Raw genomic sequence first — 17177 nt, 5'->3', positions numbered from 1 at the left:
AGCGCATGGAATAATGAGATAACAAAGATGGAAACCAAATCAAAGTTCAAAAATAAAAATGAAAAAGGAATATTTTAACCATATGATGTTTAATAATGGCTCTAACATTCTAGAATAAAAGTAACTATTTAGATTGTAAAATGACAGAAAATGAGCACTTAGGAAATCCCTTCATTCTATCTAACCTACTTATAGTATTCTAAAGTTATTATTGTTGTTGTGTGCCGTCAAGTTGATTCCAACTCACAGCGACCCTATAGGACATAGTAGAACTTCCCCATAGGGTTTCCAAGGAGTGGCTGGTGGATTCCAACATTTTGGTTAGCAGCCGAGCTTTTAACCACTGCGCCACCAGGGCTCCTGGGTTATTTAGCTGCCAAAAATATATCTTGTGACTATTTTATTTAAAATATGGCTGTGATTAAATAACATCTGAAAATAAAATTGCATACCTACTCTCCTGGGGTATCTGAATTAGCAACTGTTTCATTGTAAAACTATAAGAATTTTTAAACAAATTTAAATAACATATTTCCTTTTTTAAAAAAACCATAGTGAAAACACTTTCTCTTCATTTAAAAAAATTGTTTTCTGCTTAAATATTATTTCACAGTGACATGCTTTAAAAGAGATATGAGTCCTTTAAAAATAAGATTTTTCTAACTCCAAGCTTATGCCATGTTGCAAAAACCTCTGGTTAAGAAAAAGTAATATTCTAATCAACCAATAGGCTCAATCACTAGCAGTCAGCATCCAATTTCTTCCTGATGGAGAAAATCATGTCCAAATGGAACAACAGACAGAGCTTTCTGGTGCTGACGTAAAATTTTACTGCAACTGTAATTGCTCTGTTCCCAACAATGCATATATAGAAGCAAGAAAGCAAAGACAAAGGAACTAGACGCTGCAGTCTTTTTTCCTTAGGCTAGCAAAAAACATGGAGAGACCAGCAACTCAAGTAGGGAGAATACCTAGCACCAGTGACATTTGCCTTTAATTAGGGCATTCACAGCTATCTGCAAGATGAAGCTACAAGGAGCTGGACATGATGCTGGCCTGTAGTCCTGCCAAGCCCAAACACTAGCTTAAAAGAATGAAAACAGAGTTTAATTTCCCTCAGTTAAGCACAGTCTGGTTGTTGAAATCACAAAGCCGCAGGCAATGTACCGCTTCCCACCGTACAGCAGTTTAACTAAATTATACTCATACATCTTAAAAAGAATCGGCATCATGAGCACTCAGCTAGTAAAAATGCAAGATTTTATATCTTAAATATGAAGAGCGGGGAAAAGGAGACAATAGATAAATACTAATATTTTGAAAAAGCCATATATTAATGCATGACTTAAATTTTTTTAAATAAATTAAAAATTTTAAAACCTCTAACTTATATTTTCATAAGGAAAATGAAATATTCTTGACTGAACAAAAAATATGACTATAAAAAGATGATATAACTAACCAAATGATACCTATACAACAGTATTTGTATAGATGTAACTGAATAAGCTAATGGCTCTGAGTAACAATTTCATTTAAATGAACCAAAATTTTCAATTTTATACCTTTCCATAAGGCATGAAATTCAAATGTGATGTGTCTAATTCTAAAATTCACCGTATACTCTACTTCAGTCAATGATCTATCTTATTAAAAAGACAGCAAAATCTAGTTTCCATCAATGTTTTGATGATAAAAATATTTTATTATCAAAAAAATTGGAAAAAGATCACATGGAATTCAGCAATTAGAATGGCTTAACCTCTGGTGGTTAACCAAGTGATAATGGGTCTTTAGGTAACACAGATGACGGTCCGGACTGCATTTCCATTCCTCTCACTCTACCATTCTCAGAAGACTTATGAGATATGTACTAGGCAATGAAATGAATTAAGAAAATATGGAGGAATTTCTCAGGGTGGAAGGCCTAAGTTTTATAACAGTTGAAATAAGGCAAATGAAAAGCATTTCTTGGCTTGTCAGGAAGGCACCCTATTACAGTTGCGTCGGCTGAACCAAGTTCTTTCACTCCATCTAAGGTTTTCCCAGACATGAGAAGACATCTACTTGAGGTAAAGTAGTGGATGACTAGAATTGTGATGCCTAAAACAGACCTGAAACTTATGTGTGAATCAAAATTACCTATGGAACTTGTTAGAAAGACATATTGCTGGTCCCCGTCCCCGGATTTTCTGATTCAGTAGGTTTGGGGTCTGAGAATTTACACTTCTAACAAGTTCCTAGCTGCTGGCCTAAGGAACCACTGACTTAAAAGAAATACGCTAGTATATAAATAAAAGTAAACTCTGGTCAGTTCTAAAAATTGTCACCGTATTCCATTCCCACTAGATATAAACACTTAGAGAACAGAAACGCAGCTGAGTAATCTCTGTATACCGTCAAAAGCCTTAACACCATGACTTAAACACAGTACTACTCATAAAACGTTGTCTAGAATCTCTATCAATAGCGCGTTTTAACTTTGCTGTTGATGTGAATACAAACAATTGCTTTGAAAAAACAGTTCAGTATAACATTCCTCCATAAGCCCTCATCCTTAAGTACTGTTTATTTAGCTAAGACTTTACTTTTGAATTTGAATATTTGCACAATGTTATTTTACTATAACCTGACGTTATGCAAAATGTGGACTTGGTGACTGAAGAGGCTCTGCACAACGTATCAGTGTAAGAGGCAGCATCAAATAGTAGCTATGGAGCACAAGCTCAGAAGCCAAACTGCCTGGGTCTGCCATTTGACTTGTTCAGGGTCACACACAGTACTTAACACTGTGCCTCAGTTTCCCCACATGTAAAATTGAAATAATCAGAGTATCTGCCACAAAGGACATGTGACATGCTGTAACATTTCCTGTTTTTTTTTTTTTTTGGGTGCACAGTAAGTGCTATATGTATGTTAGCTCCCATTATTCTATGTTATAATTTATAATTTGCTTTGTAGAGCATTGTTTTTCAAAGTGCAGTCCATCAGAATCACCTGGCTAGCTTGTTTAAAATGCAGATTTCTGAATCTATCCCAAATGTTCTAAAATAGAACCTCTGGATATAGGATCTAGGAATCTGTTTTAATGAATAATCGTGAGGATTCTCACATACTGTACAAAGCCTACTAGTGCAGAGCAGGTAAAAGTGGGATGGGTTGGGGAGCATCTGAGTTCAGATAAAATGATCAAATGCCTCCAGGACTGGAAAACAAAGGGCAATCAATGACCAGAGGACTAGCTCCCAAACTTTCTAAATGATAACAGTCACCTGGATGCCAGGAAATTGTGACTGAGTAGATACACGCCCTTTTTGCAAATGCTCCAAGTGAGTCTTATCAAAGCAGTTGGCAAACACTGCCCTAGAGGTTCTATGGATTTCTAGTACTCCCCAACCAATTTTGTCTAAATTTGGAGTGTGGTGACAGGACTTGTGCTGGTATAGTGACAGGACTTGTGCTCCAGAAAGAGTTCAAGGTACCAAGTAAATCTGTTCACTCAAAAGCACTTAAGCATTACTAAGCAATGGGTCACAAAAGCGGATGTTGTCTTGTTCTCTGCCCATAAGAAACTTACTATGTAACAAACTATAAAATCCATACTTTATTACCTGGAATTGGTTAAATATTTTATACTGTGATGCAAGCCATGGACTTCAAAGTCGGTCTGGAGTAGCGGTTTCCAAAATGTGGCCCCTAAACCCAGTGGCATCACCATCAACTTGTTAGAAATTCAAACCGCCTGGTCTAACCCCAGATGTACTATGTCAGAAGTTCTGAGGATGCGGCCCATCAATCTGTATTTAATCAGCTTTCCAGGTGATACTGATGCTTGCTCAAGTTTGGGAACCACTAGCCAAGCAACAAGAATCCCCTTCAGCAGTTTCTCTACTGTAAGGTTGCTGAATCCTGCCAGGACTTTGCTTCCCTTCCAGTCCATTAATCTCTCCCCCTTCCACCCCATACCCAACTAATCAGATTTACAAAAATAACCTACACATTTCAAAAAGAACATAAAACTTTATTAAGAACATCTTATACTGTCATCAGATACAGCCAAAGAAAATGGGGTCAACAAATAGGGAGACTTCATCTTCTCGTGTGCTACTGCCACTTCAGAACACTTGGCTAAAATTACACTTGGCAACAAATGCTCTGTATAAATAAATTCAGTAACACAATGTTCCGTTTCTATACAGAGAAGAACTAGGTTTACACTTTAAAAAGCTTTGATATAGTGCAACAACTATGAAACAAGACATCTTTAGGAGCTGTTCCTTAATAGAATACAAAGCGATTTAGTAGTTCTGTGTTATTTCATATAACGCTAATTTTTTAGAAATGAAAATTCAGAAAGAACATTTTAACTTTCCCAATTAATTCATTCCTGCTTCCGAGTATTTTCTCTCTAAAAATTTCTCAGAATCAGTTCAGTGACTACACTTTAAAAGGTGAATTGCTCACCTACGGTGACAACTAACAGCCTGGTTTTGTTCTTCTAATTTTGCAAATCAAGATGATCAGGCCACCCCAGCTTTTGCTGATTCTGAAGGATTTCTTATAGAAAAACCCTCATTCAGAGTGCATGTGAGAAGCGGTACCAAACAGCTGTATCTGTGTGGTTTTCCTAGAGGAAGAGGCTGGCTAGAGCACAGCTGATTTCCTCAGAATTCCAGATTTCCTCATGTATTTCTACCTACTGTAATGACGGAAGGAGCAGAGGGAGCGCCAGTGAATCTGCTCATATTGCCACTCCAGAAAGCTCTCTGCACGGTTTGTGGAGGAAAACCACAGCGCCCCTACTGCAAGGCTGGTGACGAGCTTTTCTCTTGAAGGGCCAGGTCAAACTGCACTCAAGATGCATGATTTGCCTCAGGTATACAGGAGAGAAGGTGCTCATGATTTAATTTTATTTCATGAGAAAATATAGTCTTCATTTTAGGAAAGAAGACTACTTACTGCTAAGGCTTACCATGTTAACAATCATAAGGCTGAAAACATGACTTAATCTAGACCCCACTGTTTATGTTTACAGTTAGTGGACTATCGGTCAGGGGGTGGGACTGAGGGTGGGTTTCAGGTTCTTGAGTACTATCACTTATCACAAAACCCATCAAGCTCTTTAAAAAAATAATGCATTTTTATCATAAATATTTAGAGCAGATACTGGCATTAAAACCAGTATCTAAGTCTGAAGTCTGTCTTAAACAGTGAAAATATTTCAACAAACTCCTAATAGATTCCAAATCTCCCCAGGAGTATATAGCTTACAAATCAGTTTTAAAAGGAAAAAAGTATTTTAAATGGATAAGTCACCACTTTAGCAGATCATAAATAAGGTCAAGATGTTGAAAATAAGTTGACATACTAACAAATTTTGTTTTCACATTGACAACAAAGGACTAACTTACTTGGTATACTTTTATAATAGGTTACAAAGGTTTTACAACTGTGCATTTGTTACCCTCCCAAGTTCAATCTTTTTCGACTGTTTCCTACACTTAGGGACAGAACTACATAGTCCAACCTGAGACACACCAACATGTGAATCTGGCTCCTACACACCATTTCCTTATTTAGGCTAACATTACAAATGCCAGCCAGGATCTACTATTAGTAATTTGTCAAACACAGTACAAGTTCAGTACATTCATGGATAAGTGGATTAGGTTCCCAGGTGAGCTTTCTGTGGGAGTGTCCACAGGTAACTTACTATTGTTTCAGTGAGAAAATATGCCCCGAGTTCCAAAAGCTAAGTAAAAAAACTTTAGAATATGGCCCATATCTAGACGGAGACTACTTACATGTGCCGCTGTTCTGGGGAGAGGCCAAATTATTAATAGCACTGTTTCCAGAACTACTAGCTATTAAAATGTTTGCCTTCTCCTTCACATGTAAATTCATTTTAACTATATCCTCTAGTTCTGAGAAAGAAACAGTGAAGCCATTCAGACCAGTGAGACATAACTGGTTGTGGGATTTAAAAGAACTATTATTAACTATTCAAATCTGAATCTGCTTACAACAAAAAGAAAAATGTCTAATATGTAAAGCAACAAATGAGAAACATATTCATCCTAAGTCATTACTGGATACAAATCCACAGCTTAATAACGTGCCTTAAAAACAAAGGATGAGAGCATGCAGCTGCTCTGACACACAGGGTTAGAAATAACAGGTAGAAGTACATTTGTTTGGTATTTCTGAATATACAAATATAAAATTTACCACATCTACCCTGTAGTGCAGGCTACTTAATTTCCAAATTTACAGTCATTCAAAAACCTTGAGGAAACATTAAAAATGTTCAGGCTACTTCACTGAATGTTACTGAATATTGTGTTCTTGAGCTATTAAGAGCTAAAAATACTATTGTTTTTAAAGCTATGTGACTAAGGGAGTAATAAAAGTATCATTATTATTATTATTATTTTTAATCCCACAGATGGCCTTATGTTAAAGGGATCACTTATGCCAAAAGGAGGCTGACTTGACAAACAGGTATCAGTTCCAGAGTCAAAGGTGTCCTTTTGGTAGAGTGGCAAAATTTACTAACATTTCCAAAGCATTTTTCATATTAATCTACTCAAATAATTCTAAATAGTTTAATCAAGGAAGTCCTATTCAATACTCTTTTTTCTACACTAGTAGTTGCAATGGAATCCCTATAGAGCTACTGTAGAAAAGTTTCGATAGCCTTTGATCTGATCCTCAAAATGACACCCATGTTTAGTGTTATATTACTGGCCTCTAGGGAATAAGGAATCAAAGGCATTGAGAGGCACGGAACTGATGTTTTGTTTGGGGAGAAGGGTGAAGATTAAGTTAGAACATTTAGTCCCTTCTACAATCAAGTCCCGACTACACCATAATAAAGTCTCACCAATTCCTGATTAGTTCTTACCCTTTACAAATTACATAGCATACAGTGATTAGATACTGAAGAAAGTAAAGAAAACCATTCGAAAATACACGAAGAAATAGAAACATGGAATTTCTTACAAGGCCCTGAATCAAAAAAATTTACAAAAAGATCTTTTGAAAATAATCACTATTTGGAGCTTATTAATACACAGAGATCATCACATTGTTTAAACTAAGTCATGTTAAGTTACCAATAAAATAGTAAACAAACCAACACTTTAAACAATTTTATAAATTACTCGTTTCTTTTGTTAGTGTCTCTCTCTCAACAATATACAAAAATAATGCTACAGGACTATCCACCTAACCTGTCTCCATTTCTTGCAAAGTCCTGGAGCTCTGAAAAGAGACTGGTCATCAATCTTCACTGTAGATGTCCCCAGCAAAAGGCAGGTGCATGTGGCTTCCAGTGACATTGGGCAATCGAGATAAGTCTGGCAGACTCTGGATCCGGGACCTGAGTTCTTTGCGTACCAGGGAAACTCTGGCTAATTTCCGCTTATATTCCTGAAAAATTAAACCACTTTCATTAGTATTCTGGAGATTTAGAGAAGAGTTATCTAGCTAACACTGCATAAAATCTGGTACTGCACTCAGTTAATGCCAAATAAAAAGGTTATTACAATATGAGTCTTAGGATCAAGAGATGCCTTAGAAACATATAACTAGGTAAACTATCATTATTACAAAAAACCCCACTATTTTTAGCTGCTGTTTTTCATCTGGAGAAAGAAGACTATTAATGTACTTAATATAATTAATATACAGCATATAAGATTTTCAGGGATCACTGAGTTTGGATAAGAAAAATTACATTTACTTTCACAAACTAAACTGAAATTTAGAATTGTTTTTAATTGTGAATTGAGGCAACAAACCATAGGAGTATTATCAGGATCTATGACTTTGTCTCCAACAGAAACCAGTTGTTTCATACCATATTACAGTGTTTGCAGCTACCTTAAAATACTGTTTACATTTATCACTACTTTGAAGCTATGGTAGTTACTAGACCCACTACCAAATGTAATGTATTAGTTAAAAAAAAAAACCATCACCATTTAGTCAATTCCAACTCATAGCGATCCTACAGGGCAGAGCAGAACTGCCTCGTAAGGTTTCCAAGGAGCAGCTGGTGATTTGAACTGCTGACATTTTGGTTAGCAGCCAAGTTCTTAACCATTGCAAATAGTAGCCTAAGGAGTCATAGGCTTGAGTCCAAATCAAGATCATGTTTGGTTTAGAGAGAAACAGCTCATTCTCAATGTAGTGGGAATCTCCTTTCAACTTAGAGTTCCAGACCTCTACGTGGAGAGGTGGAGGACTCTTCTACACCCCACCACCTAGTGGTGATAGACTGGGGGGAGGGAGAAATCTAGCAAATGGGTATTCTTCATCCTTCCCACCACCGCCAATTCTCAAAAACAAGACATAGCAGGTTGAGTGGAAAAACTTTACATTCTGAGTAGGTAGACTATCCCCAAAGAGTCCCAATTCAGCAGTGTTTCTAAACCATGGCTGCATATCAGAATCACCTAGAAAATTGTGAAGAGAATTCTGATGTCCAGGCCTCACCGCACAGCAATTAAACAAGAATCTCTGGAAGTGGGTCAAGAGCACGTGAATTTTGCAAGAACTTCTAAGAGGAAGCTAAGACACAGTCAGGGATGTGAACCATTTCTCTACCTAGTTTTTCTCCCTAAAATGAAATCAACTAGTGAGATGCACCTGTATTATTGGGCCTCCTCTTTTAAAGGGAGGGTAAGAGGTTTGCCAGAATTAGTATAACCCAAGTGCTCTAAAGGAACAAGGGAAGGGAGAGGGTCCTGAAGCCTAAGAAACTGGGCATACTGGCAGACAAAGCAGGCAAAATTGAAAGCTGGCAAAACTGAAGGACAGCCCTGGGCACATTAGAAAGATGTCAACTCTTGCAATGTCCCTGCATTTCTAATCTATCATGAAAGTTAAGGTGGAGTAAAATACAAAGTTTAAATAGGATCTATAATCTCAAAGCATGATCTTTCTCTTCCCTTCTCTTCTTTACCAGTGGCAAACACAGGAACATCAGATAGGTTTCAGCAAGGTCAGCTCTGAGTAGCGTACAAAACATAAGCACAAGGTATTTCATGTTCTAGATGCACACTTATTATACCCCTCCTCCCTCCACATTTAGCGTGCATTTCTTTCTCAGCACACCTGTATAGTGGCAAACACATACCTTGATCTGTATCACACCAGCAAATCCCACCGTTCTTAGCTGAATAATACCTAAGGCACTCTGGGGTCAGCAAAATATATTCAGATGCTGTCCAAACATGTTGAAAGGCAATTTACCTTCTGCTCCTCTTAGGGCTATATGCTTTGAGAAATGTCCTAAGTGGCCAATATTGTCCACTCTAATTTCTAATGTCTAGCATGGGATAAAGGAGTGCCTGGGTGGTGCAAATGGTTAAGTGCTGAGTACTAGTCCAAAGGTTGGCAGTTCAAACCCACCCAGAGGCACCTCAGAAAACAGGCCCAGCAGTCTGCTTCTGAAGTCAACTCAACGGCAACTAACAAGAAGAAGCATGGAACAGGCTGTTCTTCAATTGTTAAGACTTATCTTAAACCTTTGATTCAAATTCTATGTGTCAGTTAAAAGCCTTCAACCACAAGGTATGCACTGCGAACAAAAAAATTAGTAAAAATAAACAAAGCTGCCAGGTATCAAACGTCAATTATATGGCAGGCATTTTAACATGAACTCATTCAATTCTCTCAATAGTCTTGAAAACAGGGATTCCCAAAATACAAACAAAAGTAGTAGCCAAGAGATTTCTGTTTAATCAAAACAGTGAGGTATGTACAAGTTACTCAACCCTTTTAGGCATGTCTGTTTATTTATAAAGGAGCCCTGGTGGTGCAGTGGTTAAGCACTCAGCTTCTCCAGTCCCTACCACCCTCACTCCTTTCCAGGCTCCCAGCTGAACCTGTGTTTTTACTTTTTCTACTGTTTTGTAAATGTGCGTCTTGTCTTCCCAAGGGCAGGAGCCTTCTTTATACTACTATACGACACTTCAACATTCATGAACTAGGTGTAATTTGACTTGTGTGCACTTCAAGTGGATTGATCCTAGCTTGAAATTTGAATCACCTCTAGAAAAGAAAATTCTCTTTACAGCAACACTGAGTAGACAGCAAGTGTCTTATATAAGACCTACTTTAAACCCAAACATTCCTACAAGAACCTTTTCTATTCTAGCCTCACACAAACCTCCAATGATTGGCTATCATTCAAGTTATTTCTGAAATTATATACTGTTCTTTCGTTTTCATATCCAAATTAGGGGGAAACACACTTTGTATATATATTTCCTACAGTGTCCAACAGAGCACTGGGTATTAGTAGGTCCCCAGTTAATACTCCTGGGTATAGTCAGACTATCCGGATTGAAGTACTGCCTCTTCAATTTACTACCTATGTGACCTTGGCCAAGGACTCCCCAGTATTATCCAAGCCTCAGCTGCTTCATCTGTAAAATGGAGTTATCTATTTTACAGGGCTGTGAGAATCAAATTAACTAATATGGAAGTTTTTAAATTATGAAGTGCTATGTAATTCCACTTATCATTATGGAATGGTATCACAACCATGTTGCAGTAAGACTTGCTAAGAGAATAAATTTTCCACACTTGGACGTTCTTACTCATTTTAGGGTTGACTCAGACATAGTTATTCTAAAATTCCATTTACTTTAAATAAATGTCCTAACTATTAAGCTATTTCTGAAGTTAAATATTTATGATTACCTTTTTCTTGCACATGCTGCTAATAATTCTGCTCTCATACATGATTATGGCTTTTAAAAAACAACTTGGATAATTTCAACTGCATACACATGGGATCTTTAGTGGCCAATTAAAGGCTGTGACTGAGAATTTCCAGCATCATCCCTACTGGATTGTTACAGTCCAGTGGCTTCCGATGCACTTCCTGAGAGACAGCTGCTGTAGCAGAATGAGGGCTGGACCAAGCTAGGGAGCTCAATTCTAGTGAGTTGCCACTGTGACTTTTAGAGGAAGCTTGAGCAGACAGTCCAGACTTCAGAATGCTCTGAAAACCGGACTTTAGTCAGTCTCAGTCTCTCCCGCTTTTCATCTGTGAAATCATTTAACAATATGATTGGGATGGGGAAATCCCAGTTAAAAAACATGTACTAAATCCCTCCCCCCACAAAAGAAACAGGACACCTACCAGGATGGTTAAAGAACCCCCCCACCCATGTTTCTTAAAAATGGAGACAGTGTTGTGTCATAATACCACATGACACTTTATTCCACACTATTTCCAAAGTTCCACCTATGCAAACATCCAAGCCATTTCATTTCTTCCTATAAACCTCAAATAAGTAAACATTGTCTCAAATCCAATTGCTTTAGTTGTGGCAACTTCAAAATGACCTATTTTATTATTCTTATCAGTCTTCATTCTTATTATTCTTCATAATAGAATTAAAATAAGTGGGATCTTAGGTAATGGAAGAATAAACGTTGAAGGTCATATGTGAAGACAGTCTTCACAACACATTATAGAAGCCTTAGGTTGATGGTAATCTTCACAATCCTGGTTCATTTCTTCTCCTGAAGATCCCTAAATGGTTCTGTTGACACATGGCATTTCATTATGTCCCTTGACTCTCAAGAAGTAAACGTTAGTCTTTCTTAAACCACAGGCTTCAATATAACTATTATGAAGTTTTGATTCTCATTTTTCAAATTCCACGATTTGCCTTTACTTCATTTTGCTTGCCCTGTGTTTGGGGCTCCCTAGTGGCTGCTGCTGGAGTGTTAAATGGGAGCCATGATGGCGCAGTGGTCAAGAGCTCAGCTGCTAACAAAAAGGTTGGCAGTTCGAAGCCATCAGCCACTCCTTGGAAACTCTATGGGGCAGTTCTACTGTCCTGTAGGATCGCTACAAGTTGGGATCCACTCGATGGCCAACGGGTTTGGTTTTTAGCATTAAACGGAAAAAGTTAATTGGGATTTAAAAAGAAAAAAACCATTATGTTATCCTGCCTCTATTCTATGGGTATTCTGAAGAAGTATGTTATCCAACATACATATAAACTGCAGGATCACCACGAACGGTCATTTCCTAAAATTAAAAATGCAGCAAGTTAAATTGTGACTTATATGACTTATATTAGGTAGTATAGTTCTACCATTAAAATGTCTCTGGCATTCCTGGTAGTGGAGGGGAATTGTCATTTTCTCATGAATAGCATTTGGGCTTTGAAAGGATTTTTTTTTAAGAGACCAGTAATAGTAATGGTAGCAACGTAGAGAAGACACAAAGGAAAAGAAACAGGAAGGCAAGGAACTGTTGTTGTTGTTAGGTGCCGTTGAGTCGGTTCTGACTCATAGCAACCCTACGCACAACAGAACGAAACACTGCCCAGTCCTGCACCAACCTTACAATCATTGTTATGCGCAGGCTCATTGTTGCAGTCACTGTGTCAATCCACCTTGTTGAGGGTCTTCCTCTTTTCCGCTGACCCTGTACTCTGCCAAGCATGATGTCCTTCTCCAGGGACCGATCCCTCCTGACATGTCCAAAGTATGTAAGACGCAGCCTCGCCATCCTTGCCTCCAAGGAGCATTCTGGCCGCACTTCTTCCAAGACAGATTTGGTTTTTGGCAGTCCATGGTATAGTCAACATTCTTCGCCAACACCACAATTCAAAGGTGTCAATTCTTCTTCGGTCTTCCTTATTCATTGTCCAGCTTTCATAGGCATATGATGCAATTGAAAATACCATGGCTTCGGTCAGGCACACCTTAGACTTCAGGGTGACATCTTTGCTCTTCAACACTTTGAAGAGGTCCTTTGCAGCAGATTTACCCAATGCAATGTGTCTTTTGATTTCTTGACTGCTGCTTCCATGGCTGTTGATTGTGGATCCAAGTAAAATGAAATCCTTGACAACTCCAATCTTTTCTCCATTTATCATGATGTTGCTCACCGGTCCAGTTGTGAGGATTTTTGTTTTATGTTGAGGTGCAATCCATATTGAAGGCTGTGGTCTTTGATCTTCATTAGTAAGTGCTTCAAGTCCTCTTCACTTTCAGCAAGGAAGGTTGCATCATCTGCATAACGTAGATTGTTAATGAGTCTTCCTCCAATCCTGATGCCCCGTTCTTCTTCATACAGTCCAGCTTCTTGGATTATTTGTTCAGCATACAGATCGAATACGTATGGTGAAAGAATACAACTCTGACGCACACCTTTCCTGACTTTAAACCAATCAGTATCCCCTTGTTCTGTCCGAGCAACTGCCTCTTGATCTATGTACAGGTTCCTCATGAGCACAATTAAGTGTTCTGGAATTCCCATTCTTCGTAGTGTTATCCATGGTTTGTTATGATCCACACAGTCGAATGCCTTTGCATAGTCAATAAAACACATCCTTCTGGTATTCTCTGCTTTTGACCAGGATCCATCTGACATCAGCAATGATATCCCTGGTTCCACGTCCTCTTCTGAAACCAGCCTGAATTTCTGGCACTTCCCTGTTGATATACTGCTGCAGCCGTTTTTGAATATCTTCAGCAAAATTTTGCTTGCGTGTGATATTAATGATATTGTTCTATAATTTCCACACTTGGTTGGATTGCCTTTCTTGGCAATAGGCATAAATATGGATCTCTTCCAGTCAGTTGGCCAGGAAGCTGTCTTCCATATTTCTTGGCATAGATGAGTGAGCACCTCCAGCACTGCATCTGTTTGTTGAAACATCTCAATTCATATTCCATCAATTCCTGGAGCCTTGTTTTTCGCCAATGCCTTCGGAGCAGGTTGGACTTCGTCCTTCAGTACCATCAGTTCCTGATCGTATGCCACCTCTTGAAATGCTTGAATATCCACTAATTCTTTTTGGCGTAATGACTCTGTGTATTCCTTCCATCTTCTTTTGATGCTTCCTGCGTTGTTTAATATTTTTCCCATGGAATCCTTCACTATTACAACTCGAGGCTGGAATTTTTTCTTCAGTTCTTTCAGTTTGAGAAACGCCGAGTGTGTTCTTCCCATTTGGTTTCCCATCTCCAGCTCTTTGCACATGTCATTATAATACTTTACTTTGTCTTCTCGAGAGGCCCTTCGAAATCTTCTGTTCAGTTCTTTTACTTCATCAATTCTTCCTTTTGCTTTAGCTGCTCGACACTCAAGTTTCAGAGTCTCCTCTGACATCCATCTTGGTCTTTTCTTTCTTTCCTGTCTTTTCAGTGACCTCTTGCTTTCTTCATGGATGATGTCCTTGATGTCATTCCACAACTCATCTGGTCTTCGGTCACTAGTGTTCAATGCATCAAATCTATTCTTGAGATGGCCTCTAAATTCGGGTGGGATATACTCAAGGTCATATTTTGGCTCCCGTGGACCTGCTCTGATTTTCCTCATTTCCAGCTTGAACTTGCATATGAGCAATTGGTCTGTTCCAGTCGGCCCCTGGCCTTGTTCTGACTGATGATATTGAGCTTTTCCATTATTTCTTTCCACAGATGTAGTCAATTTGATTTCTGTGTATTCCACCTGGCGAGGTCCATGTGTACAGTCGGAAAGTAGGTATTTGCAGTGAAGAAGTCGTTGGTCTTGCAAATTCTATCATTCCATCTCTGGCATTGTTTCTATCACCAAGGCCATATTTTCCAACTACTGATCCTTCTTCGTTTCCAACTTTTGCATTCCAATCACCAGTAATTATCAATGCATCTTTATTGCATGTTCGATCAATTTCAGACTGCAGCAGCTGATAAAAATCTTCTATTTCTCCATCTTTGGCCCTAGTGGTTGGTGCGTAAATTTGAATAATAGTCGTATTAACTGGTCTTCCTTGTAGGCATATGGATATTATCCTATCACTGACAGCGTTGTACTTCAGGATAGATCTTGAAATGTTCTTTTTGACGATGAATGCAACACCATTCCTCTTCACGTTGTCATTCCCAGCATAGTAGACTCTATGACTATCCAATTCAAAATGGCCAATACCAGTCCATTTCAGCTCACTGATGCCTAGGATATCGATGATTATGTGTTCCATTTCATTTTTGATGACTTCCAATTCTCCTAGATTCATACTTTGTACATTCCAGGTTCCGATTATTAATGGATGTGTGCAGCTCTTCTCATTTTGAGTCGTGCCACATCAGCAAATGAAGATCCCGAAAGCTTTCCTCCATCCATGTCATTAAGGTCGACTCTACTTTGAGGAGGCAGCTCTTCCCCAGTTGTCTCTTGAGTGCCTTCCAACCCAGGGGGCTCATCTTCCAGCACTATATCAGACAATGTTCCGCTGCTATTCATAAGTTTTTCACTGGCTAATGCTTTTCAGTAGACTGCCAGGTCCTTCTTCCTAGTCTGTCTTAGTCTGGAAGCTCAGCTGAAACCTGTACTCCATGGGTGACCCTGCTTGTATCTGAATACTGGTGGCATAGCTCCCAGCATCACGGCAACACCCAAGACCCCACAGTATGACAAACTGACAGACACATGGGGGGGGGGGCAAGGAACTAGTCCAAGCATAAATGGTGCTCGATATTCCAGGAAACCTAAACCCACCAATAAGCATCAGTTTTGACCATGGGGGTTATGTAAGAAGCTAATAGGCAGTATATTATTTTGGTTACTTTTGTTAAAGCAACTTCAAAATCACATGGGGAGAAGAAATTTAAGAAACCTATTAGTCAATTTTCTGCCCGTTGTGCTGATATTTAAAATGAGCAATTCAGCTTAATTATGCTTTTATTTTCACATTTTCTGTATAACCTTTTCACCTACTCTCAAAGTATCCAGAGTTACTAAAGAATCACAATATCGCATGGGTCGTAAAGGACCTAGTACATCTAATCTGGTGTTTTCCAAAGTGAGTATCCCCTGGAACACCGTTCCACAATGTTTTAACAGATGCACCATAAAACAGAGGTTCTGGGCTGTTTGGAGCAAAAATACGCTTCTATGGGTTTCTTTTTCGCTCAGATCCTCGATATGCTGAGGACAGGAGTTAAGCTCTAAGAGTGGATCTGGTTTGCCAGAAAGTCCCTGAAACACATTTTTGCAGAACACCTACTACCATTTCCCAGAGCTAAGTTTATTTATAGTTAGGCAAACACCGGACCCCATATTTCTCCCATCCTTGTTATCCAACCTCTCCTTGAACACCTCCAGAAACAAACTCATTAATTTCTCCCTTGATTTTGACAAATAATTTCACTGACATAGAATTCTAGGTTGGTGTTTTTTTTTTCTTTCAACACTTTAAATATTTCACTTCACTCTCTTCTTATATGTATGGTTCTGATGAGAAGTCTGTTGTAATTCTCATCCTTGTTCCTCTATAAGTGTTTTACCCCCTCTGGCTTCTTTCAAAATTTTCTGTCTTTGGTTTTCTGCAGCAAAATATGACATGTCTAAGTGTAAATTTTTTGGTATTTATCCTGCCTGGTGTTTGCTCAGCTTCCTGAACCTGTGGTTTGTTGACTGTCATTAATTTTGGAAAATTCTCAGGCATTATCACTTGAAATATTTCTTCATTCTTATTACCTTCTGGCATTCCATGTGTGGTGCACCTTCTGAAACTGTCCCACAGTTCTTGGTTTTTTTTTTTTATTATTCTCACCTAGGCAGTGTCCAGTCTACTGGGGAGCATTCTTCATTCCTCTTAACTGTGTTTTTGACCTCCAGCATTTTCTTTTGACTCTTCCTTAGTATTTCTCTCTCTCAACTTACATGGCCTTTTTATTCTTACATGTTGTTCACTTTTTCATTAGAGGCCTTGACATATTAACCATAGCTATTTTAAATTACTGATAATTTCAAAATCTGTGCCATATTTGACTCTGGTTCTGAGGCTTGCTTTGTCTCTTCAGGTTGTTTCTTCTTGCTTTTAGCATAACTTCTTTTGGTGAAGCCAGACATGACGCATCGGTAATAATAACTGAGGTGAACAGGCCTTTAGTGTGAGGTTTTATGTTAATCTGGCTAGGAGTTGGGCTGTGTTTAAAGTTAGCCGTGGATATAGATGCCAGAGGCTGAAGCGCACTACTTTATTAGGCAGCCCTTTTACATGGCAGTTCTAACTGGCAGAATGGTCTTGCTTGCCACCTTTCACAAATCCATTGGTCCCATTTCTACCCTCTGAAGTAAATCCAATCCTTCTATGATAGCTTTCAAAGCATCTTAAGACAGCTAACATACATATTATGCCCTTCACCAA

The 17177-nt window shown here is 38.6% G+C and overlaps 1 protein-coding gene across 1 annotated transcript in view; it reads right to left on the bottom strand.

Annotated features, from left to right (window-relative positions):
• Positions 1–222: 222 nt before the first annotated feature.
• RPRD1A (regulation of nuclear pre-mRNA domain containing 1A) overlaps positions 223–17177 on the bottom strand; it is a 72936-nt gene continuing 55981 nt past the window's right edge. The window contains exon 7 of the mRNA XM_003406325.4: positions 223–7431. Within this exon, the coding sequence (XP_003406373.2) occupies positions 7282–7431 (150 nt within the window). The 3' untranslated portion in view covers positions 223–7281. The remainder of the gene's footprint in view (positions 7432–17177) is intronic.

This window comes from Loxodonta africana, chromosome 11 (genome assembly GCF_030014295.1).
Source record: "Loxodonta africana isolate mLoxAfr1 chromosome 11, mLoxAfr1.hap2, whole genome shotgun sequence".
Classification (NCBI taxonomy): Eukaryota; Metazoa; Chordata; class Mammalia; order Proboscidea; family Elephantidae; genus Loxodonta; species Loxodonta africana.
This window is presented reverse-complemented; position numbering and strand designations above follow the sequence as displayed.